The 22,173-nt window shown below is 52.8% G+C and overlaps 1 protein-coding gene and 1 long non-coding RNA gene across 5 annotated transcripts; one reads left to right on the top strand and one right to left on the bottom strand.

Annotated features, from left to right (window-relative positions):
• Window positions 1-1,368: 1,368 nt before the first annotated feature.
• Window positions 1,369-20,973, bottom strand: COQ8B (coenzyme Q8B). 3 transcript variants are annotated; one of them, XM_049621807.1, is made up of 15 exons: window positions 19,372-20,973; window positions 18,854-18,958; window positions 18,584-18,703; window positions 18,381-18,447; window positions 16,518-16,595; window positions 12,888-13,010; window positions 12,656-12,741; window positions 10,596-10,736; window positions 10,426-10,507; window positions 9,649-9,742; window positions 8,179-8,320; window positions 7,925-8,032; window positions 5,410-5,475; window positions 2,667-2,753; window positions 1,369-2,253 (listed from the first exon to the last, which is right to left on the bottom strand). In XM_049621807.1, exons 2-15 carry the CDS (start codon window positions 18,953-18,955, stop codon window positions 1,972-1,974), a joined length of 1,578 nt encoding a protein of 525 aa, XP_049477764.1. In that variant the 5' UTR covers window positions 18,956-18,958; window positions 19,372-20,973; the 3' UTR covers window positions 1,369-1,971. The 3 variants fall into 3 exon arrangements, 2 of the variants coding, with proteins under 2 accessions (XP_049477764.1, XP_049477763.1); XM_049621806.1 differs by having other exon boundaries at window positions 19,376-20,973; XR_007455748.1 differs by lacking the exon at window positions 1,369-2,253 and adding an exon at window positions 6,876-7,039 and having other exon boundaries at window positions 2,733-2,753; window positions 19,376-20,973.
• On the top strand, window positions 16,526-21,936 carry LOC125915796 (uncharacterized). 2 transcript variants are annotated; one of them, XR_007455750.1, is made up of 4 exons: window positions 16,526-16,614; window positions 18,647-18,724; window positions 20,944-21,024; window positions 21,802-21,936. It is a non-coding gene; the product is annotated as an uncharacterized LOC125915796 (long non-coding RNA). The 2 variants fall into 2 exon arrangements; XR_007455749.1 differs by lacking the exon at window positions 16,526-16,614 and having other exon boundaries at window positions 18,637-18,724.
• Window positions 21,937-22,173: the final 237 nt, after the last annotated feature.

The raw sequence follows: 22,173 nt of genomic DNA, 5'->3' as shown, positions 1-22,173 counted from the left end.
CTTGGCTTGATGTGGGGGTTGTGTCCTGGACCCCATCCCCAAAACCTTGCCCAGGGAGTTGTACCTAGAATCTGTCCCCCTGTCCTTGGTTTTTTTGAGGGGCAGGTCTACGTCCAAGATCCCTATCTTCAGGGCCTTGGCAAGAGAGGGCCTGTGCCCCAGACCCCCTGTCGCTCAAGCTTTGGCTTGGTGGGGGCCTGTTCTGGACCCCCCACCCAGGCCCACCCTCCCCAGTCTTGGCACCCTCTCTCCATCCGGGCGCCGCGACCGCCTCCCACCCTCCGCCACATCAGCAGCGGCGCCGCCCCCCACCCGAGTCCCCCCTCTCCCGCCCTTCTCACGCTGGCCGCCGCGCTGCGGGACATCCAGGGCCCGGGCGCCCCCGCCTCCCGCGGCCCCGGCTGGGCCCGGATCCCCGAGCGCTGCTGCTGCTGTGGCGGCGGCGGCAGCGGCGGCGGCAGCGCGGTCTGACGCGGGCCGGGGCCGGGGGCCGGGGGATGGTGCGGGATGCACGCGCGCGAGCCTGCTCCGCTCCCGGGAGGATTCCGTTCCGGGGGCGGGGGAGCGCCCCTCCTGCCTCGGCTCCCCGCCCCAGCCCCGCCCATTGGCCCGCCGCCTGCGGGATATGCAAAAAAAACCCCGCCCCGGCCCGGCGCCTGGCCGGCTCAAGCCCCACCCCCTGGCCGGTAGGCCACGCCCACACGCAGATATGACCCCGCCTACTCCAGCGTGGCCACCGCCCCGCCACGCCCATTGGCCAGTCCCCGGTTGAGGCAGCATGTGAGCCTCGCAGAGACCTTCCCCCCAGGCCCATCCTGGCGTGGGCTCTCTTCCCCTCCGTGACCCTTGACCTCCGGTCCCCTTCTGTTCCACGTCCGCAAAAGAGTTGCTTCGGGAAGCTCTTTGCCGCCCCACATACCCAAATCTTCCAGCTAACCCCACGGTTCTTCCAGCCTAGCGGGGGCGGGCAGGAGCGGTGACGAGGCACTTTTTGCAAGGAAGGGGAGGGGGAATGAACAGACCCCGGCATCCTGGTGCGGGAGCCCTTCGGCTTTGGGGGCGGGGGCGCGGGGCTGGGACCTGGGCGCGGTTCTGGCCGCCACTGCACCCCAGCTCCCACTCAATCCTGTGGGTTTGGCAAAGCAGCTGGCAGGGGCATTACGGCCCATTAGCAAAGGCGAGGTTGCTGGGAGCCGAGGGGAGGGAGCGAGGGGCCTGGGAGGTGGCCGGGGGGGGGGGGGGGGGCAAGTGGGAGGGAATGGGTAGAAGGAGGTTCCCGGCAACAGATGGCCCAGGCAGGGCTGGGGCTTTCAGACCAGAGGATGGGAGGGGGCTGGCCATCTGCACCTGGAGGCTGGCTGAGAGCTCCTCCCCACCCCCACCGCCACCCAGCGCAGAGAAAAGAGCCGGGAAGGGGACAGCCACTTTTATTCTGACTGAAGTTTCAAACACCCTCCCTTACCCCCTCCCCAGCACACAGAAAGGATGGAGCCCGGGAGAACGCAGCTGGTGGAGGGGTGAGGGCAGCAAAGGTGAGGGCTGCCTCCACCAGCCACCGCTCCTCCCCTTTCACTGGCCAGATCCGTGAGAGACCTGACCCAGAGGTGTGGGGCTCCCCATCTAGATGAGTCTGGATCTGCATGACTGGGTGCAGAGGGCCTACGGCTCTTAAACATTGGCAAAAATAAATTAATCCCTGGCGTAGAGTTCCTGGGTGCCCACACGGGAGTGGGAAGATCAGGATATGGGGGTGTGAAGTTGGGAGTTCCCTAGCTGGAGGTTTCCCCAGCCCCAAGGAAGGGAGCTAGGCAAGATGGGGAAATCAGACCGGATGGTCCCCAGGCTTGCAGGGGAATGGAAAGGAGGCATCACAGCAGTGGATGGCCTGCTTTGGGGCCAGAATCACAGGATGGAGGCCATCTAAAGGGTCTGACCCCAAGTCCCTTCTGGTCAGGAGGCTGCAGGCAGAGGCTAGGCCTGGCGACTGGCCCAATAGCGGTGGTAGGTGTCCTGGAAGAGGTCCCGGCAGGCGATGTGGGCGCGGAGGCGGGCGCAGGCCAGGAAGGCCCCTGCCAGCTTGCGGTGCAGGGCATAGGTCTCCTCCGGCGGTGGGCGCAGCCGGTGCTGCAGCAGCACAGGGATGAGGCCCTGCACTCGGCGGGCAGTGTCACCTGCCCCAAAGTCGTAGGGGCCCTGGGTGGCGAAGGGCTCCCCCAGGATCATCACTGCCTCCACATGGGCATCCGAGAATGCCTATGGACGGGGAAAGCAAGAGACCCACAGTGTGGCATACAGCCCCCCACTTAACCCATCTCCCTCATAGTCTCAAGTATAAACACAAGCCCCCTACTCCCTGAGGAGTGTTAAGTATCTGCCACTCCTTCCAGAACCTCTAGGCCTCCCCCAAATGGCTCTTTACTTCCTCTCAGAGCCTCCAATAGAAAAGTAGCCCTCAGTCCCTAGAACAGAGAAACAGCCTCCATTTCCCCACCCCCAGTACCCACTAGCAGTCCCCCACTCCCTCCTTCTAGAATAGATAAATGGGGCCCGTTTCCCCAGGGTTTCTGTGTAGCCAAGTAGCCCTCATTCCCCCACTCCTCCCCAGAGCCCCCCCAGTACAGATAAGCAGCTCCCAACCCACCCCCGCCCCCCAAGTGTTTCCCAACCTTGGTTTCAAAGCCTGTGAGGAATTTGAGGTCCCGGGATTTCTGCAGGACCCGGTCTCTGTCTCCATTGGCTGCTGCCATCACCACCTGGGAAACGGATGTTCATCAGAAAGTCAAAGGCCAAGGGAGTGGAGTTCAAGGAGGGCTCTTGAAAACTGGAGATGAACCAGCTAGAAGCCTGGCCCTCCCTGTACCCACCTGCATTCTTGTCTACTTAAGCCCTCTCCCCTAGAAGCTGCTCTCTCCTCACCTTGCCCCTATCTATATCTCCCTCAAGACCGTTCCAGAACCTGGGGGTGGGGGTGGTCAGGGGTTCTACCCACCTGGCCTGGAACATAGTGCCTGCCTGGAAATTACCACAGTGAAACAGCCAGAGGGAAGTAAATGTCAAGTGCTATTTGTGGGTCCACACACTCAACTGGACAAGGATGTGACCATGACCCAGACCTGCATGTGAGGTTGCCATGGGGCCATCTCTGTCATTGCCTAGTTGTCTGTCTCCTACAGGGGCTTGGAGCCCCAAGAGAACGGGGATCCCGGTTGTGCTTAGTCCCATGTGGCACAAGGTCTGGCATTCAGGAGATCCTTGGTGAACCTTTGTTTGGCAAATTAGTGTGCGGAGCTAGGCACCTGGCCAGAAGTGAGTGCACGTGGGGAGAGCAGGGGTTGAGGGCGCGGACAGACAGAATCCAGAGCCAGCCTGCTTGGGCTCCATCCCAGCTACTTGCTGGCTGAGAGACTCTGGGCAAGTCGCTTTGCTCTGGGGCCTCCACTTTCTCATCTGTCAAGTGGGGATGATGAAAGTGTCTTCCTCATGGGTGGCTGCAGGGACAAAGGAGGTGGGATCTGTGGGGTGCTTAGCACTGAGCCTGCCTGTAGAAAGAGCCATAACCATGATGAGCTACCATTATTAAGAGGTGCATGTGAAGGTCCCTACTTCACAGAAAAGGACAAAGGCTGACTGGGGGAATAGCAAGGCGAGGAGTGGAAATCTGAACCACTTTCTCGGGAGGAAGGGGAATATGGAATTAAATGTGGCAGTTCTAGTCTGTCTCAGTCCCCCCTGCCCGAGCCTGTCTGGCCATCTGTCAGGCCTGTGGTCCTCAGGGACTGGTGTGACAGGGCTTTTTTAAACTGGAAAAGGCTGGAGAGACTGGAGGAGAGCCTTGCCAATAGCCCTGGGGGAGAATGGGGGGACACACAAGACGTCCCAACTACACAGAGAGAGGCCTCAGCTTTGTGCCTCCAGTGGCCTTGAGAGAGGGCCCAAGGGGCCTGTGTGTATGTGTGTGTGTGTGTGGGGGGGATTACCAGCCCCTCCTTCCTGTCCTTATGTCACCAGTGGCCCCATCATCCTCTAGTCCCCAAGCCAGAGCCCTGGGCCTTGTCCTTTCTTCCCTGTCCTGGGCTCCCAGCCCCCAGTCTCCCAGGCTACCTGCTATTCTGAGGGAGTTTTCTAATTCTCTGTACTTCCCTGCTCAAATCCCTTCCATGGGTCCCCACGGTACCTGGATTAAAGTTCAAGCTGCAAAGCATGGCTTTTCAGACCCAGAGTGATTTGGCCTCAGAGCTGGCTCCTACTCTGTCCTAACCTGCTGGCCCAGTCAGAAATGAACTTCCTTTTGGTCCTCTAGGACTTTCTATTGAAAGTGTGGTCCTGTACCAGTAAGCTTTGACATCACCTGAGAGTGTGTTAGAAATGCAGCATCTTATGTCTGACTCCAGACCACAATTTGCATTTAATAGGATCATGCTGGTCGTGGGGACTGTGGGGTTCTCATATACACTAAAGTTTGAGAAGCGCTGCTCTAACGGGAATATCCCTTCTCTCCTCTTGGCCTTTTTATGTTATCAGTCTGGAATACCCTCTTTGCCTCTTCCTGACTGGCCGCCTCATCCTTCAGGTTTCTTCTCTGAGGCCTTCTCCTCCAGGAAGCTCTCCCTGACCCCCTAGGCTGGCCCAGCCTCCCCCTCTGGGGTCCTACAGTCTCCCGTGCTTCCCCATTCCAGCCCTGACCACTCTGGGTCCTTACTGTCTGTTCCCTCCTGGTCTGTGAGCTCTGTGAAGGTGGACAGTAGGTTGGATTGGTTGCTGTTGTCCGTGGGCCCAGAAGAGGGCTGGGTACAGGGGGAATTGTCAGAGAATATTTGGATTGATGAGTAAATGAATAGAAGACCCAGGTCAAATGGCTAATCTCAACAAATAAATGAGATGCCTTGGAGGCAACGAGACGCCACCAGTAAGTGGGTGGGAAGGACGGGTAGCAGAAGTGAGGAAACGCTTCCTGAGGAGAGCTGTGCCCCCCGCCCCCACAAGCAGCCTGCCAGGGAGGTATCTGAGTGTAAGGCTGAACACTAAGGCCTGGGACAGCCTGGGGTGTGGGGAGGTGGCAGGATGGCCACTGTGGGCCTCTTAGAAGGGAGCTGGTCAGGGTTTGGGAGCCCGGGCTCTGGACCTAGGCTCCCTGAGTCTGGATCCCTAACTTCTTTGAGCTCTAGTAACTTCCTCTGTAAAGTGAGACTAAAAATGGTCCCGCCCCCACACACTATGGTTTAGATCAGGTGTCACATGTATAGCACCTAAAGCAGTGCCTGACATCATATTAAGGGCTTGGTATTTGTTAACTGTTACTATTACTTTTGATTTCTTAACTCCAGACATGATACTGCTCCTTCTCCCCCTCACCTCAGTAGTGGGCTTAAGGCTTGGCCCTTCAAAGACCCCAGAGTTGGGGGGACTCACCTCGATGTAATGGTCTGTGAATTCAGTCCCAAATTCCCGGCTTGCACCAAAGTCCAGCAGGGTCACCTGGGAATGGGAGATGGTAAAAGGGATGCTGGGAGTCCACCCCCCACCCCCACTGTCCATGGTGGGGGGTGGGGCACCCGGGTCCCTTCCCACACCCTGCCTCTCCTCTCAAGAGTCCCGGCCCGGCTGCCTCCCTGGGTTCCTGGCTTTGGGCCCACACTTCCCATCCACCCCTGCATAAAACCTGAAGGGACATAGCTTTTATATTTCTGGTCCTACTTATTTTTATAATAACAGGTTTTAGGCATAGAAAGAAATCTAAAGAATAAAATACGTAGAAAAGTGAAATGAACACCCACAAATCCCACCACCCGGTTTAAAATATTAAATACCTCCCACGGCCCCCAGCCTGTCCTGTCCCCATCCTCTCCTCCAGGGCCACCACTTTCCTAAAGTTATTATTACTAAATTATCATTTCCTGAAATTCCCATGTGTGAATTTCTATATTCTCTACATATTCGGGCATGTGTGAGCAATAAATAGTAATGCTTCGTGTGTTTTAAAACTTCCTTCCTACTGGGGGCACCTGGGTGGCTCAGTCGGTTAAGTGTCCAACTCTTGGTTTTGGCTCAGGTTATGATCTCACAGTTTGTGAGTTCAAGGCCTGTGTCCAGCTCTGCACTGTCAGTGCAGAGCCTGCTTGGGATTCTCTCTCTCTCTGCCTCTCCCCTTCTCACTCTTTCTCTCAAAATAAATAAATCAACATTTAAGAAAACTTCATACAAAGGGCATTTATGATAGGTGTCCTGCAGCTTATTCTTTGTGCCCAGCATGGTTTTGCAATTTATCCCCGTTGCTATGTGCAGCTCGAGCTCATTCATTTTTTTCAGTACTGTGTAAGGACTTCGTTGTGTGAATCTATCACAAGGCGTTTAGCTGGCTGATGGACACCATGGTTACTTCTGGGTCTGGCTATTAAAAACAGTGCCCCGTGGACACATGTGTAAGAGTTTCTTTAGGGCAGCAGGGTTCACACTATTGATCACAACCCACAGTAAGAAATACAGATCATACTGGACACCAGTGCCCATGCACACACAAATATAAGGTCAAACAAAAGCATCCTGAAATACTCTGGATCCCTCCCATCTGCGACACACTGATATTCTCTACTCTATGGCTTTAAAACAAAAAATGCTGTTAGGGGCACCTGGGTGGCTCAGCATCCAATTCTGGATTTCAGCTCAGGTCATGATCTCACAGTTGTAGGATTGAGCCCTATGTTGGGCTCTACACTGGGCGTGGAGCCTGCTTGCAATTTTCTCTTTCCCCCTCTCTCTGCCCCTCCCCCACTTGTTCTCTCTTTCTTCACTCTCTCTCTCTCTCTCAAAAAATAAAAATAAAAAAAGATGTTGAGACCCAGTAAACTGATGTCAGGACTCCTATCACACCCCCTTACCTGCAGTTAGAAAAATACTTCCAAGCAGTTTGAGCCTAGGAGGGATACAGGGTATCTGTGTACTTGGGGGGGGAGGAGGTGTCAGGGGACTGAGGCTGGAGACTCAGTGGGGCCACATCACACTCAGCAGAAGGCTCAGACTTGATCTTGAGGCGGCTGGCGAGCTGCAGAAGGGACAGCTTGGCCAGATTTGTTTTTAGAAAGATCCCTCTGGGGACAGAATGGGTACAGACGACTTTGGAAAGCCATCTGGCAGCCAGGCACGCTAAGTCTTTCAGTCCAGACCCTCGGCCACCCTGTGTCCCCTGCTAGGAACACTCTTCGCTGCTCTTCAGGTGGCCCTCCCCTTCTCATCCTTCTGGTGTCAGCTTGAATGGCACTGCCTTTGAGAAAACTTCCTTGACCTGGCCTACGCCGTGCTGAGTCAGCCACTTTCCCTGGCTTCCCCCAGCCCCCTGTGCTTCCCCTTCACTGCCACTCTGGCCCACGTTTCCCCATCGTGGTACTGACTACTCAGTCATCACTGTCTGGTCACGGGTCCCTCTGCTGTTCTGGGAACTCTGAGAAGGGCAAGGATCAGAGTTGTCTTGGCATCACTGTCAAGAGGCAGTAGACGCTTGGCGCGTTCTAAGTGAATGACAAGCGTGGCAATGATGAACAGCCTTCCGTAAGCGGTGCCACTAGGCAACCACTGCCTCGCGGAGATTCCGTTTCCCAGCAGCCCTTGCACCTAGACAGGCTGTGTGACCAGTTCTTATCAATGGAATGGTATAGGGAATGATGGGCCACGTCTGGCCAAAGCAGTTAGGCAGGGCGCTACCCTCTTAACTTCTCTTTCCCCTTTCACTGGAAGGAGAGCATGGCAAGGCCTAAGGGCATGGCACAATCACAGAAGGGAAGGTGCCTGGGTCCCTGAACCACCGTGCGGAGGACGGCCACTCCAGCCTGTTATGTGGGTAATAACTACTATTGTGTTGAGCTACTGAAATGATCGGGAACTATGTGTTACAGCAGCTCATGGACCCTGATACACATCCTAGGGAACCAACCTGGTGGCTGGAGGCATCGTACAGGAAGTTGGCCCAGTTGGGGTCCGTCTGCATGAATCGGAATTCAAACAGCTCCCGCAGACACAGCCTCAGGAGCTGGAAGCAGATCTGGAGTGGGGAGGAGTAACAGACATCACTGAGTCGGCCCCTGTAAAGCTCTTTCTGACCGGAGAGGGAGGACTACGTGTCTAGCCAGCCCTGCCAGCACTGACCTGGGGCAGTGCCCTCCCTACTGTCCCCTCAAGACCACATACCTGGTTCCGGATGTCCTGGCTTAAGCCCTGGCACTGGTCCAGGGGGACCCCTCCAGCCAGTTCCATGCCCAGCACCCGCGTTGTGCACAGCTCCTCAATCACAGCTGGCACTCGGAAGAAAGGGTCACCTGCCAACAACTGCCTGGGACAGAAGGGAAGGGAAGGGACGGGACTTCATAATCGACTGAAGTAAGTGTGTCAACGTAAGATTTGGGAGGCAAAGATTATGAGCAAGACTCGTGGTTGGGACCAGTGGGAGGGCTGGGCAGGGGGTGGTTCAGGGGGGCAAGGAGGTCGTGAAGGCCAGGGGAATGATGTGGGTTTTATTCTAAGGGTACTGAGAAGGGGGCTTCCAGATCTCACAGACGAGTGCTCTCACCCAGCCCACTTCATCCTGTCCTCTTCAAGGCCCCACTTTGACACTTGTATTTTTGTCCCTGTTATAAAATCTCCGGTATTTGAGCCACTCCTGCTGGGCTGATTAAAGCACAATCCCCTTTTTCCTTCACTCCCCTATGAGGAGGATGCTGTCCCAAGCATGCAGATTTCAGCCACCCAGGCTGCTAAGGGCTGACCTGGGACTGAATCCCACATCCGAGCCCAGGGCCCATGCCCCTAGTCACTGTCTTCTACTGCCCCTTCTCTTGCTCCGTATCTACAGACCGTGGCTCAATAAACCCGTGGGCCATGCTGTGGAGGGTCTCACCGAATGTATTTTAACTGCTGCACATCACGATGCTTCTAAGATACCACCACATGGTTCCCCGTAGCTGGTTCATTGATTTTCGCTGCTGTGTGATATTCCGCTGATGGATTATGCCTTCATTTATTTATCTACCCTGCTAGATGAACTTCGTAGATCTGGGTTGTGACCACTTTGGGGCTATTGCTGCTCTGAGCATTCTGGAAAAGGCTGATGGTATACACCAGCCCAAGGGGCCCTGGAGCATTTATTTAGCAAGGAGGGCAATTACGGGGTTGTATGGGAATACTGAGCCTTGATGATGCCAAACTGAATGCTTATCTCAATTTCTCTCCCTGCCCACGGTATGTAAGGGTTGGCCTGGAGCCCTGTCCTCTCTCACCAGCATCACTGTCAGACTGCTTATTCTTTGTCCAGTGGAATGACGGTATCTCGTGGCATGACTAAGTGCCTGTCGACAAGTCCTTCTTCCTCCTGACTCCATGTGGTTATGTGTCCCATTCGACAGATGAGAAAAGCGACAGAGAGAGGAAGTGGCGTGCCCAAGCTCCCAGAGGACCCAGGGGGTAAATCAAGGCAGGGGTGAGGGAGAGATGGATGAGCAAGTGAAGAGAATAAAGAGTTTGCAGGTCCCACCCCAGGGTTCCAGCTGCCAGCGGCTGGGGGGTGGGGATATCCATTTCCCTCTCCTCCTGGGAGGGAAGCAAGGGGTCCCGGGGCTGGGGGGGAGGGTGGGGGGCGGCAGGGACGCAGGGGGCTCAGCTCACCTGAAGTTCTGGGCACAAGCTGCCTCACGGCGGTAGTCACACTCCCAGGCCAGCTCCTGCTGCAAGGCCTGCAGGCTTTGCTCAGCAAACAGGCCTGAGGGGGCAGCCGTGTCAGCCAGGGCAGGCCACGGCCTGTCCCCGCCATGACAGCCACCCCCAGGCTTCCACTCAGGGACGTTTTCTCTCGCTGTCCGTTTGTCTCTCGAAGCCCCTCATACCTTCTGCTCCATGCCTTTTACCACGTCATCTGTCCACACACCTGCCGTCTGGCCCTCACACGGGCCTCTTCTGCAGTCTCTCCTGGGGCCTCTCCCACAGGCTTGTGTACCAGTCCCCAGGCATCTCTTCTATGGTCACACACACCACCTACTCTCTCTTTTTCATAGCCTCTCACACCGTTCTCACGGCCTCGAAATCTTGTGTCCAGGACTCTCTCTCTCTCTCTCACACACACACACACACATGCACGCGCGCAAGAGGTCCTGCTTCTGTGGCTCTTTTCCAGACCTCCCTTCCTGCTACTGTGGCTCTTTTCCAGACCGCCAGTCCCTCTCTGGGCACCCTGTGTGTCTGTTTCTTTCAGCATAGGCTTCTGTCTCTGGTTGTGTCAGAATCTCTAAGTTCGTCTTCTTCTCACACACTCAGGTTCTCTGGGCTCTCCCTGCCTTGGTGTCCCTTCTGTCTCAAACGCGTGGACTTACACATTCGCCCACACTCACACCCTGCCCCGAGCCCCACTCTCTCCCCGCCGCAGCCAGGGCTGGAGCGCCGCCTCACCCTCAGGCAGGGCCACACTCATCTTTAGCACTGCCAGCAGGTTCTGGATATCACTCTGGATGCTCTGGGCAACGCCTGGGTACTGCGAGCAGGAGCAGGGAGGGACGGAGAGCGGGAGTCACTCCTCCGGGACAGCGGGGTGCCCACCCCTGCCCTGCCTGTCTCCTCACCTGGATCTTCACGGCCACCTCTGTCCCATCCCTCAGCATGCCCTGGTGCACCTGCCCGATAGAGGCAGCAGCAAAGGGCACCTCCTCCAAAGAGGCCACCTTGGCCTGCCAGTCCCTGCCCAGCTCCTCTTCGAGAACTCTCTGGGGACAGTGGCCAAAAGAAACAACCATCATCACTGTTGTGGGCAAAGGAGTTCACTCTGTGCTAAGCGCTTTATGTGTTAATAATCCCGTTCACCCCATGCTGGCCTCTAGGCTAAGCTCCTGGCTACTACCCAACTTTACAGATGAGGAAACCAAGGCTAAGTCTTTTGGCAAAGGTGACAAGCCAGGTGCTGGCAGACCGAGAGACCCGGCCTGAACCTGTACTCCTGAGGCCATGTGGGCTATTGTGGGGATTGCTATTATGTAAAGTCAAGACTGATAATAATCCTTCATTATACTCCTATATTGTATCATCAACTCAAGGTTAATGTGATAAAGAAGAAGGGGCGCCTGGATGGCTCAGTCGGTTGAGTGTCGGACTTCGGCTCAGGTCATGATCTCATGGCTTGTGAGTTCGAGCCCCATGTTGGGCTGTGTGCCGACAGCTCAGAGCCTGGAGCCTGCTTCAGATTCTGTGTCTTCCTCTCTCTCTGCCCTTCCCCTGCTTGCACTCTGTCTCTCTCAAAGATAAAAGAAAAACATAACGTGACAAAGAACTAAGGGGCACCTGGGTGGCTCAGACGGTTAAGCATCTGACTCTTGGTTTCGGCTCAGATCAGGATCTCACGGTTTGTGAGTTTGAGCCCTGCATAGGAGGGGAGGCTGTCAGTGCGGAGCCTGCTTGGGATCCTCTCTCTCTCTCTCTCTACCCCTCCCCAGCTTGTGCTCTCTTCTCTCTCTCTCAAAAATAAATAAATAGGGGCACCTGGGTGGCTCAGTCGGTAAGCGGCCAACTTCGGCTCAGGTCGTGATCCTGCAATTCATGGGTTCGAGCTCTACATCAGGCTCTGTGCTGACAGCTCGATTCTGTGTCTCCCTCTCTCTGCCCCTCTCCCACTCATGCTCTGTCTCTCTCTCAAAAATAAATAAAACCTTAAAGGGGCACCTGGGTGGCTTAGTTGGCTGAGCATCCTACTTCGGATCTTGCAGTTCATGAGTTCGAGCCCTGTGTCAGGCTCTACGGACAGCTCCGAGCCCGGAGCCTGCTTCGGATTCTGTGTCTCCCTCTCTCTCTGCCCTTCCCCTACTCATGCTCTGTCTCTCTCTCTCAACAATAAATAAACATTAAAAAAATTTTTTTTAATTAAAAAAATGAAAATAATAATAAATAAACTTAAAGAAAAAAAAAAGAGCTAAAATTTACAGAGGGCTTCCTGTGAGCCGGGTCCTATCCAGAGTGGCTCGGAGAGGGGCAGTAATACCCAGGGTCACGTGGTGAGTGAGCAGAACAGAGATCAGAAGGAAGGGAGGCAGCTGGATCCAGATTCCACACCCTTAGCCAGTTATTAGAAGAACAGTTCGTGTCTTGGGCACTTACTCAGTGCCAGGCACTGTGCCAGCCTATTTACAGACATGATCGCCTTTAATTAAAAAACCAGTACTAATAACAGTTAGAACTGGCATGTCACTTACCGTGTGCCAGGGGCCCTTTCTAAGTGCTTTACCTATACTGATTTATGTAACCCTATGATGTGGGTGTTGCCATCACCACCGCCATTTCACAGATGAGGTAACTGAGGCACAGAGAGGTCAGGCCACATGTCTGAGATCACACAGGCAGTACATGGCAGAGCCAGGATTTGAACTCACAAAGTCTGGCCCCCAACCACGGCACATCCCTGCCTCTTTAGGAGCCGTGACAGAGCCCTGAGCCTGCCAGGGACTGGACCAAGCGCCCTGCACCACTCTCTCATTTAGTCATCTCAGCGATCCTCTGAGACGTGTTTTAGTGGTCCCCGTTTTACAGACAGAGAAACTGAGACTCAGAGTCAGTCAGGGAGTAGCGCCATGAAGCCAGGAGGGTCAGGCAGGTGGAGCATGCCTCCCTCACCAGCCCTCCCCGACCGGGCACTCACCAGCATCTGCCAGCGGGGCATGAAGTCGGCGCTCTGGCGGACCCGCTCGAAGATGCGCTGAAGCTGGGGGCTGATGAAGCTGTTGTCTTGGGAGACAGGGGGACAAGGGGAAGCAGTGAGGGAGGAGGCGAGGGAGGGGCCCCCGTGGGAGTATCTGAAGTTGGTGCTTGTTGGTGTGTGGGGGTGGGGGAGACGTGAGGTCAAGGGTCAGGAGTTGAGGCTCACGCTGTACCCTGGATGCTGAGCATTTGGCCAACCTTGAGGGCGGCCCCCCGAACTGTACACAAGGTCTGCACGATCCGCTCGGCATTGGCCTCTGACAGGAAGGGACTGGAGCCTGGCCGGGTGCCGCTCTCTGTGGGGCAGAGAATAATCATTTGTGTCACAAGCACAAAAATAATCATTGTAGCACTACCGCATAATCCCCAGAATGGCTAAAATGAAAAAGGCAATGCCAAGTGTTGGCAGGGACGAGGAGCGGCCTAAACACCCACACTGCTGACGAGTGTCGTGGCACGGGCCCTCTGGGAAGTTTCCAGTAGAGCATACACCTATACCTGGTGTAACTTCTCTCCTGGGTATGTACCCAAGACAAATGCATGTGTGCGTCCGGAGAGTCCTAGAAGGTTCCCAAAGAGCACTCCTCAGAACAGTCCCCCACCGGAAACAAGCCAAGCGACAGTCCATTGCATGAGCAAAGGCATGTTGGAAACAGTCACAAAGTGACTCCTACGGCATTGAATGAACAGCCTGCGTCAACTCACAGTGACCCAGAGGCATCCCTCCAACAGAACGTTGAGCCAAAGCGGCCAGACACATGTGAGAATACATTGTCCGATTCCGTTGGTGTAAAAAGCAAAAACAGTCAAAAGTAATCTTGGGGGTCAGAAGCCAAGAGGGTGGTTTCCCCTGGAAGGAGAAGTGGCCAAGAGCGGGCAGATAGGAGCTTCCAGAGAATGAGAGGAAGTGATTCTCGAAGTGTGGTTCTAGAAACCCTGAGGGCCCCTGAGACGCTTCAAGGAGGCTCTGTGAGATCAAAACTACTTTCATAATGATATTAATGTTATTTGCCCCTTTTTATTCTCATTCTCCCATAAGTGTTCGGTGGAGTTTTCCAGAACCTCCATGACCTGTGATGATGCCATTCTTTTTTTGTAATTTTTTTTTTTTTAACATTTATTTATTTTTGAGACAGAGAGAGAGACAGCATGAACAGGGGAGGGTCAGAGAAAAAGAGGGAGACACAGAATCTGAAACAGGCTCCAGGCTCTGAGCTGTCAGCACAGAGCCCGATGCAGGGCTGTGAGATCATGACCTGAGCTGGATCATGACTGAGCCACCCAGGCGCCCCAATGCCATTTTTTTTTTAAGAGAGAGAGAGAGAGCACAAGCAGGAGAGAGGGGCAGAGGGAGGGAGAGAGAGAGAGAGAGAGAGAGAGAGAGAGAGAGAGAGAATATCTCAAGGAGGCTCCACACATAGTGTGGAGCCTGACGCGTGTGGAGCCTGACGCGGGGCTCAATCTCACGACTGTGAGATCATGACCCGAGCTGAAATCAAGAGTTGGACGCTTAATTTGCTGAGCCACCCAGGAGCCCCGATGCCATTGTTCTGACAGCTGATGGAATGTGTGTGTGTATTGTTGTGTTTTAAAATGTTCTGTTTTAATCTCTAATGCAGTAAATACCCATAAATACAACGCAAAAATATAATCCATAAAAGGGTCTTTGGGGTCCTCATTCTATTTTTTTAACAGATTGAGATATAATTCACCAACCGTGCAATTCACCTCTTTAAGGTATACAGTTCAATGGCTTCTAATATATTCAAAGCTGTACAACTATTACCACAAGCAATTTTGGAACATTTTCACACTCCAAAGAGAAACCCCATACCTATTAGCAGTCACCGCCCCCCCCCCCCCCGGCATTTCTCCCAACCGCCTCCCTCTGAGCCCCTGGAAACCATCAATTTGCTGTCTCTATGGATTTACTTATTCTGTACATTTCATATGGATGGACTCACACAATATGTGATCTGTTGTGTCTGGCTTCTTTCACTTAAGATAGTTTTAAGATTCATTCACATCGTAGCATGGATCAGTACTTCATTCCTTTTTACAGTCGAATCATATCCCATTGTATGAATATAACACATTATGTTGATCTATTCCTAAATTGTAAGGGTGTGCAGACTCCTGAGACCAAAAAGTTTGAGAACTGCTGCCTTAGGGTTTCTTGCTCTGCGGAAGCAGATGTATCCACTTTGTGAAAATGAACCAAGCTTCGCGCTTAGGATACATGCACAGCTCCACATAGAAATTATATGATTACTCAATAAAGCATTTATTTATTCATTTTTTAAAATTAATGTTTATTTATTTTGAAGGAGAGAGAGAGACAGACCGTGAGCAGGGGAGGGGCAGAGAGACAGGGAGACACAGAATCTGAAGCAGGCTCCGGGCTCTGAGCTGTCAGCACAAAGCCCGAGGCAGGGCTCGAACTCACAAGCTGTGAGATCATAGCTTAAGCTGAAGCCAGACGCTCAACCAACTGAGCCACCCAGGCACCCCAATAAAGCATATATTAAGCTTTTATTTATTTGATAAAAAAATGTACTGAGCTCTTTCCCTAGCTAGGGCTTGCCCTGTGCCAGGCAGAATTCCAAGTGTGTCTGTAGATTCTCTGGCTCAGTCCCCACAATTAGCCCAGGAAGTAAGAACTACCAATGCCTTGGGGTGCCTGGGTGGCTCAGTCAGTTAAGCGTCCAACCTCAGCTCAGGTCATGATCTTATGGTTCATGGATTCAAGCCCTGCATCAGGCTCTGTGCTGACAGCTTAGAGCCTGGAGCCTGCTTTGGATTCTCTGTCTCCCTCTCTCTCTCTCTCTGCCCCTTCCCCACTCTTGCATGCTCTCTCTCTTTCTCTCTCCCCACCCCCCCACCCCTCTCTCTCACAAATGAAAAATAAACATTAAGGAAAAAAAAAAAACCAGACAACTACCAATGCCTTCATTTTCAAGGTGAGGAAGCAAGACATTCAGAGAGGTACAGTGCCTGGCCCTGGGTCACACAGCACAGAAGTGGCAGAACAGCGTGTAGACTCAGTATGGCCTTACCTAAAGCCTAATCCTCCACTCATACACGACTTTTTATTTTGAAAAAAATCCAAATGAACAGAAAAGTTGCACACACAGTATAATGGACACCTGCACACCCGATTCAAACTTTTCACGTTCTGCCTCACCTGCATAATTTATCTGTGTGTGTGTGTGTGTGTGTGTGTGCCCAAACACTCAGTTTTGCAGACCATTTACATGTAGCTGCACTCAACCTGTGCTAAAAGTAAGGATATTCCCCTACACAATCACAGTGTCATAATCACGCCTAAGAAAATGAACACTAATTCTCTAATATCTCTAATACCTCTATTCAGATTTTCCCATTTGTCCCCAAAAGTCTTCGATAGTAACTTTTCTCAAACTGACATGCAATTATGGGTCACACATTTCATTTGTCAGTTACTGTGGCCTTAGTCCCTTTTTAATCCAGAACATCTACCCCCATTTTTGTTTCCAGACATTGATTTGTTGGTGGAATCTTAGCCACCAGGGCTAATTTCAACACCTCTCTTTCTATCTCTGTTGACCACAGACCCCCTGACACTCCTATTTTTCTCACATGATATACTTCTCCCCATCATGACCCTGAAAGCGTCTTCACAATGACCCGAAGAGGTGGGTACATCATCATCATTGACATCATCCATTGTCCAGAGGAGGAAACCGGGGCTCAGAGAGGTGAAGCCACTTGTGCCAGGTCACATAGCAAGGTCAAGGTCTGAACCAGGCAGTTGGCTCACTCACCTGATGGTAGATGTCCTCCTGGCAGGGACTTCTTGGCCACCTCAGCCAGCACTCCCAATCCCAGGCCGACAGCCAGTCCTGGGGAGTAAGAGAGAAGGTTGGGTACCTGCTTGCCCCGGGCTTCTCCCCCGATCCCCTGTCTGTGCTCAGCCTCTCCCTAAGCAAGCTGTCTCCCAGCTTTCTGTTGGCAACTCTTTGTCTGTCTTTGTCCCCAACTCAGTCTCTTACCTACTCTCTCCCTGCCTGGGGTTCCCTTCAAGGTACAGCTGCCTCTTTCCCTACCCCTCTCTCCATGTCTATCTACGGGGTCAGCAGTTCTCACCCCTGGCTGCACATCTCAGTCACGTGAGGAGTTTTGGCAAATACAATGCCCATTATCATGGCCTGAGATGATCCTTGGAATTCATGTATGTGTGTGTGTGTGTGTGTGTGTGTGTATATATACACACACATAGTTTAAAAATGCTTTATTTATTTTTGAGAGAGGCAGAGAGACAGAGTACAAGTGGAGGAGGGGCAAAAAAGAGGGAGACAGAGAATCCAAAGCAGGCTCCAGGTTCCCAGCTGTCAGCTCAGAGCCTGACGCGGGGCTCAAACTCACAAACCATGCGATCGTGACCTGAGCTGAACACCTGAGCTGACACCTAACTGACTGAGCCACCCAGGTGCCCTCATATATATTTTTTAAGCATCCTGGATGATTCTAGTGTGCAGCCAAGAGTAAGAAGGCCCCCAAATGATCCCCCTGAGTCTCTCTGTCTTCCTATGATCCCGTTTCTCTGTCCACACTTCATCTTCTTCGTGCCTCTCCTTGTCTAAGTTGGTTTTTCTCCATCTCTCCCCCTCCACATGTACCTCCACATGGTACATTTGTTTTGGCCTCTTTCTCTCTGTCCCTCCTTTTGATGTTATCTCTCAGCCTTTGATTTCCTCTGCCTCCTCTGTCTCCTTGTCCCTAAAGGCATCTTGAGTCTATCTGCCTCTTGCACTATCCCCATTTCTGTAAATAATTGCAACTGGCATTTTCTGAGCACTTGCTACCTGCCAGGAACCATTCCTAGCACCTTATATGCATTGCCTCATCTTGTCCTCACACCTGCGTGAGATAAGTTTCACAGAAAAACTTCCATTTTACAGAAAAGGAAATCGAGTCTCAGAGAAGTTAAGTAACCCGTCCAGAGTTACAAAGCAAGGATGTAGCAGAATCAACCCCTTGAACCTTGAGCCTGAAATCAAAGCTCTAACCAGTGCATTTGACTCCCTCTTTAGACTGTGAATCAGTATCTTTAAAACTTGAACCATCATCCATACTGAAGAAGACACCTGCATTATAACAGTAGATGCGTATACATACATACATATATATGGTATGTATATAAATAGATACATGATACGTATGTAATATAATATAAATGTATGTTATATATACAATATATGTAATGTTTCACGAAACGAAAATTTCCTTTACATGTGCACCCACATATTCCATTCTATTCTTTTGGATGCTGGCTGCAATCCATTGAATTATTTCATGCAGATCGTGACCTGAAGTTTGAACAATCCTGCTGTATAACATAGGGTCAAGTCACTTCTCTTCCCTCAGCCTCCATTTCCTCATCTACAGAATGGAAACTAACACTCATCACTTCTGTGCAGAGATCGAGTGCACATGGGGCCTTGCACATTCAAGCTCTCAATAAATGTTACCTTCCTTTCTATTTCTCTTAGTTTTGCAAGCGTTTGCCTTCCTTCTCTTTCCATCTCTTACTCCTCTTCCTGTCTCTGATTCACCCTCTCCCTTACTTCATTCTATAAATGTGGCCTCCTCTGTTCTAGGTCACAATTTCCCACAGTCACACCTACCCCCAAAGTTGGCCAAGCGGCTGATGCGGGAAGCGGGCACCTTGCGTTCTCGAGAGCGGTCGCTCAGCTGGGAAATGGGGAGAAAGTCTGAGGGTGGGAAGGTGCCCAGGGAGTCCAACCAACCTGCCGCCATACCCTTCCCCAAGCTTGGGAGGCCAGCTGCCTTCAAGGGGTGTTGCTGGGTAGGTGGGAGACAATGATACCTGGGGCCGGGGTGTCTTCCTGATACGAGTCTCCCGTGCCCTGCGAATGTCCTCCTCACCCAGGCCTCTGCTAGGCCCATCCTTATGGAACATTTGGGCCCAAGAACCCCCACATGGCCCCTGCAAGAAAAGTGGATATTGGTAAGGAGTGGAGGACACGGGTTCCTGGCCCTTTTGGACCCCTCCCTGTTATTTTACCCCCTAAGGCTTCCCTCAGCCTCTTCCGCCTAGGAACATCCCCCCCCCTCCCCCCCGCCCCCAGTCTCTTACCCACCAGTGGGGCCCAGGCCCCAGGGCCCCACAAGGCAGACCAACAGTCCGGCCCAGTTGACCACAAGTCCCCCGCAGTAAGCCCCCCACCTCCAGCCGCATCGCCTGGGGGAGAACAGGAGGGATTATTCGGGTAGGAGTTGGCACTGCCCTCCTTGCTTTGCCTTGTCTTTGCCAAGCCTTCACATTCCTCTGTGTCCACCCTAATAGTCCCACCCACCAAAGATTTCCTCTCCTGTCAATAATTCCCCGAATTTCTCCTGGTTCCCTCTCTGGTTGCTAGGAACCCATAGCTCTTCCTGCGCACCTCCGAAAACCCACTTTCGCCCTGTCCCACTCCCCGCCGTTGCTAGGGTCCTCCCCGGTTGCTAGACACCCACAGATCCTCCAGGGCTACCTCTCCACTCCTCTGAGCCCCCCTCTTGCTAGGCACCGCCTTCCTCTCTGTTGCTAGGCACTCACAATTCCTGCCCCCCACCCCCGTCCATTACTGGGCACCTCCCCCCGTTGCTAAGCACCCACTGTTCCTTGGATCCGGGTCCACTACGCGCCGGGGCCTCTTGCGCTTCCGGGAATCTCCGCACGCCCGCCCACTCCGGCCAGCTAGCCAATGGCGGAGCAGCAACTCACTGACTGGCACGTAGAACACCCCGCTGTGCGTGAGGGGCGGGGCCTAAGGGTGGGCGTTGGGGCCTGCTGGGGATTGTCGCTGCACCGCAGGAACGCGCACGTGCCATTTCGTGCTCTTCCGCTCACCTGAGTGCTGTGTGCTTGGCAGACCTTTCTCTTCCCCACACCGTCTTTTTTGCAAACATCCTTTACAAACTCCGCATCTCTGCTCTGCACGAACATCTTGCCAATGTCCCTTCTTATTTTTGCCCCTAGCAGGCTGGATGTCTCCTTTGAACACGTCTTCCCAGCAAACATTTCCCTTGCCCTGGGAGCCCCTCCACTTTGCCTCTGCTTCAAACACCCACAACCTGGCACCCAGCCTCTTCCTTTGCACAGATAAACCCCATGCCTTGCTTGCCAACTGTCTCTGTCTCATACTCTCAACTCTCCTGTGTACATAAACCCGCTCATGCTCAGACCCTTGCACACTGGGCCCCTGTTCTCTCATACACCCTGCTCTCTTCACTCCCCGCCCACCTGCGGGATGGTGTGAGTGGGGGCCCTCTGTTTCCTGTAGGCCTGACATTTCCCAGAACACACTCAGCCAAGATTCCCAGTGCTGAGTCAGGAGCCCTGGCATCCCAGAAAACCAGCTTCCAGTCCATCTGGGTGTGTGTTGGGGGGTGGGGTTGGGGATACAGGCAGGCTTAAAGCCTGTCCCCCCCCAACAGGCTGACTCACCCCTCCTCACAGTCTGGAATAGAAGCAGCTGGCTGGGGCATCTCTCCCACGGCTGGGAGAAGGAGCGATGTGACTCTTCCCTCTCAGAACCCTCCCCTCCCACTCTCTAACCCCTCTTGTCGGGAATCAGACCTCCCTGTCTCTGTGCCTGTGCTATGTGAGCCCTCTTTCTGGACTTCATCTTCCCAGCCTATATGATTTGTTAGGGGGATCCTGCTATGATTTTTCACTGGTCTGTGAAGAGATGACTCATTTTAGAGCCCTGGGCCTGTGCCCGATGCCCCACCCCCAGATGACTCATTTTCAAGACAAAACACCCCCATCACCTTCCACACGTAAGGGTCTGACTCAGGAGCTGGGTGACAGCTCACCCTTGGGGGCAAAAATATATAAAAAGCACCTATGACAATAGCCACAGGACTGTGGCTGATAGTGTGAAGTCCGGTGCCACATGGTTCACATTTATGGGGTCATATCAAATAGCCTGGCGGTGACCAGCAAAGACCAGCTAGAGGCTGGCCGATTTCTCAGCCTCAGGGTTCCATCTGTCAAATGGGGCTGTAGCATCCTCTCTTGCTCTGTGTTAGTGAGAGAAAGAGATGCAGTGAAATAGCGTCTGTAATGAGGTTGGCACAGGACCTGGTACGGAACAAAAGCTCTATACATGAGAGAAACTTCTTATGGAAAAGTCATTCTTTCCAAAATTTCTATTAAACACTTATCATGTACTTTTCTAGGGGCCACAAAAGGAAGAGTCCAGGAAAAACTATTTGCCCTCTGGGTGCTGGCTTCCAATGAGGGGACAATAAACAAAATAAGTAAGTATATTTAGTAAGGTGATACGTGTTAAGGAGAAAAATAAACCAGGGAAGGGAGGCAGGGAGTGGAGAGAAAATTTTGAATTTAAACAGGGTGGTCAGGGAAGACCTCGCTGAGGAGGTAGCTGAGGAGGTAGCATTTGAACAAAGACCTGAAAGAGGTGTGGGAGGGAGCTATCGGAATATGTGAGGGAAGAACATTCCAGGAAGAGAGAACAACCAGTGCAAAGGCCCCGTGGTGGAAAATATCTCAGTGAAATAGCAAAGAGGCTGATGGGCATAGTGAGTGAGGGGGAAAGACAGAGGAGAGCCGGTCTGGGATGTAACCAGAGCCGGATCACTTAGGGCATCGTGAGGCACAGTAAAGACTACAGCTTTTACCCTAAGTGGGATAGGGAGGGTTCTGAGCAGAGGAAGATATGATCTGATTTAGAGGAAATACTCAACTTCTGGCTCTTTCTCCAACACCCACAGCCTTAAACAAGTTATATTGCCCTGTAGGCAACCAAAGTCCAGGCTTTAGGTTAAGTAGGCCTGAATTAAAATCTACACAACTTAGATGTGTGATCTTGGACTCACTACTTTGTCTTTCTGTGCCTCTGTTCTCCTGTTTGTGCAAGGGAAAATGATGATCCCTACCTCACAGGAGTTGGGGTATAAACTGGCAGGTACAGCACCTGGCACAAAGCAAGCGTACAAATGTAAATGTTGTTATAAATAAGTAAAAATTCCCATAACAGTCTTGCGAGAAAACTATTAACGCTAACCTTTTTACAGATGAGAAAACTGAGGCTCTGAGGAGACAAGACTGTGGGGAAAGATCATCCCAAAAGTGACTGTTGGAGCCAGGATTTGAAAACAGGCATCCTCGCTTTGCCTTTACATAAATTCTTTCGCTGCTCTGGTTCTTAATTTCCCTGTTGTTCAAAAATGCTTGGCTCTTGTGGCATTGAACACACGTTTTCGAAAACAATAAAATGGTATTATGTATCCTCATTTTACAGGTGAGAAAGTGAGCCTGGGGCTGGGGCAGGAGCTGGGAAACAGAAGTCACACACTCAAGGTAACACTCTGCCAAGGAAGTGGCAGAGGCGGGTCTCGAACCCAGGTCACTAGAATTTCCGTCTTTCAAAGTCAGTCCTTGCCCCC

Source organism: Panthera uncia (genome assembly GCF_023721935.1).
Source record: "Panthera uncia isolate 11264 chromosome E2 unlocalized genomic scaffold, Puncia_PCG_1.0 HiC_scaffold_19, whole genome shotgun sequence".
NCBI classification, from domain to species: Eukaryota; Metazoa; Chordata; class Mammalia; order Carnivora; family Felidae; genus Panthera; species Panthera uncia.
The sequence above is the reverse complement of the archived record's forward strand: the minus strand, read 5'-3'. Positions and strand labels throughout refer to the sequence as shown.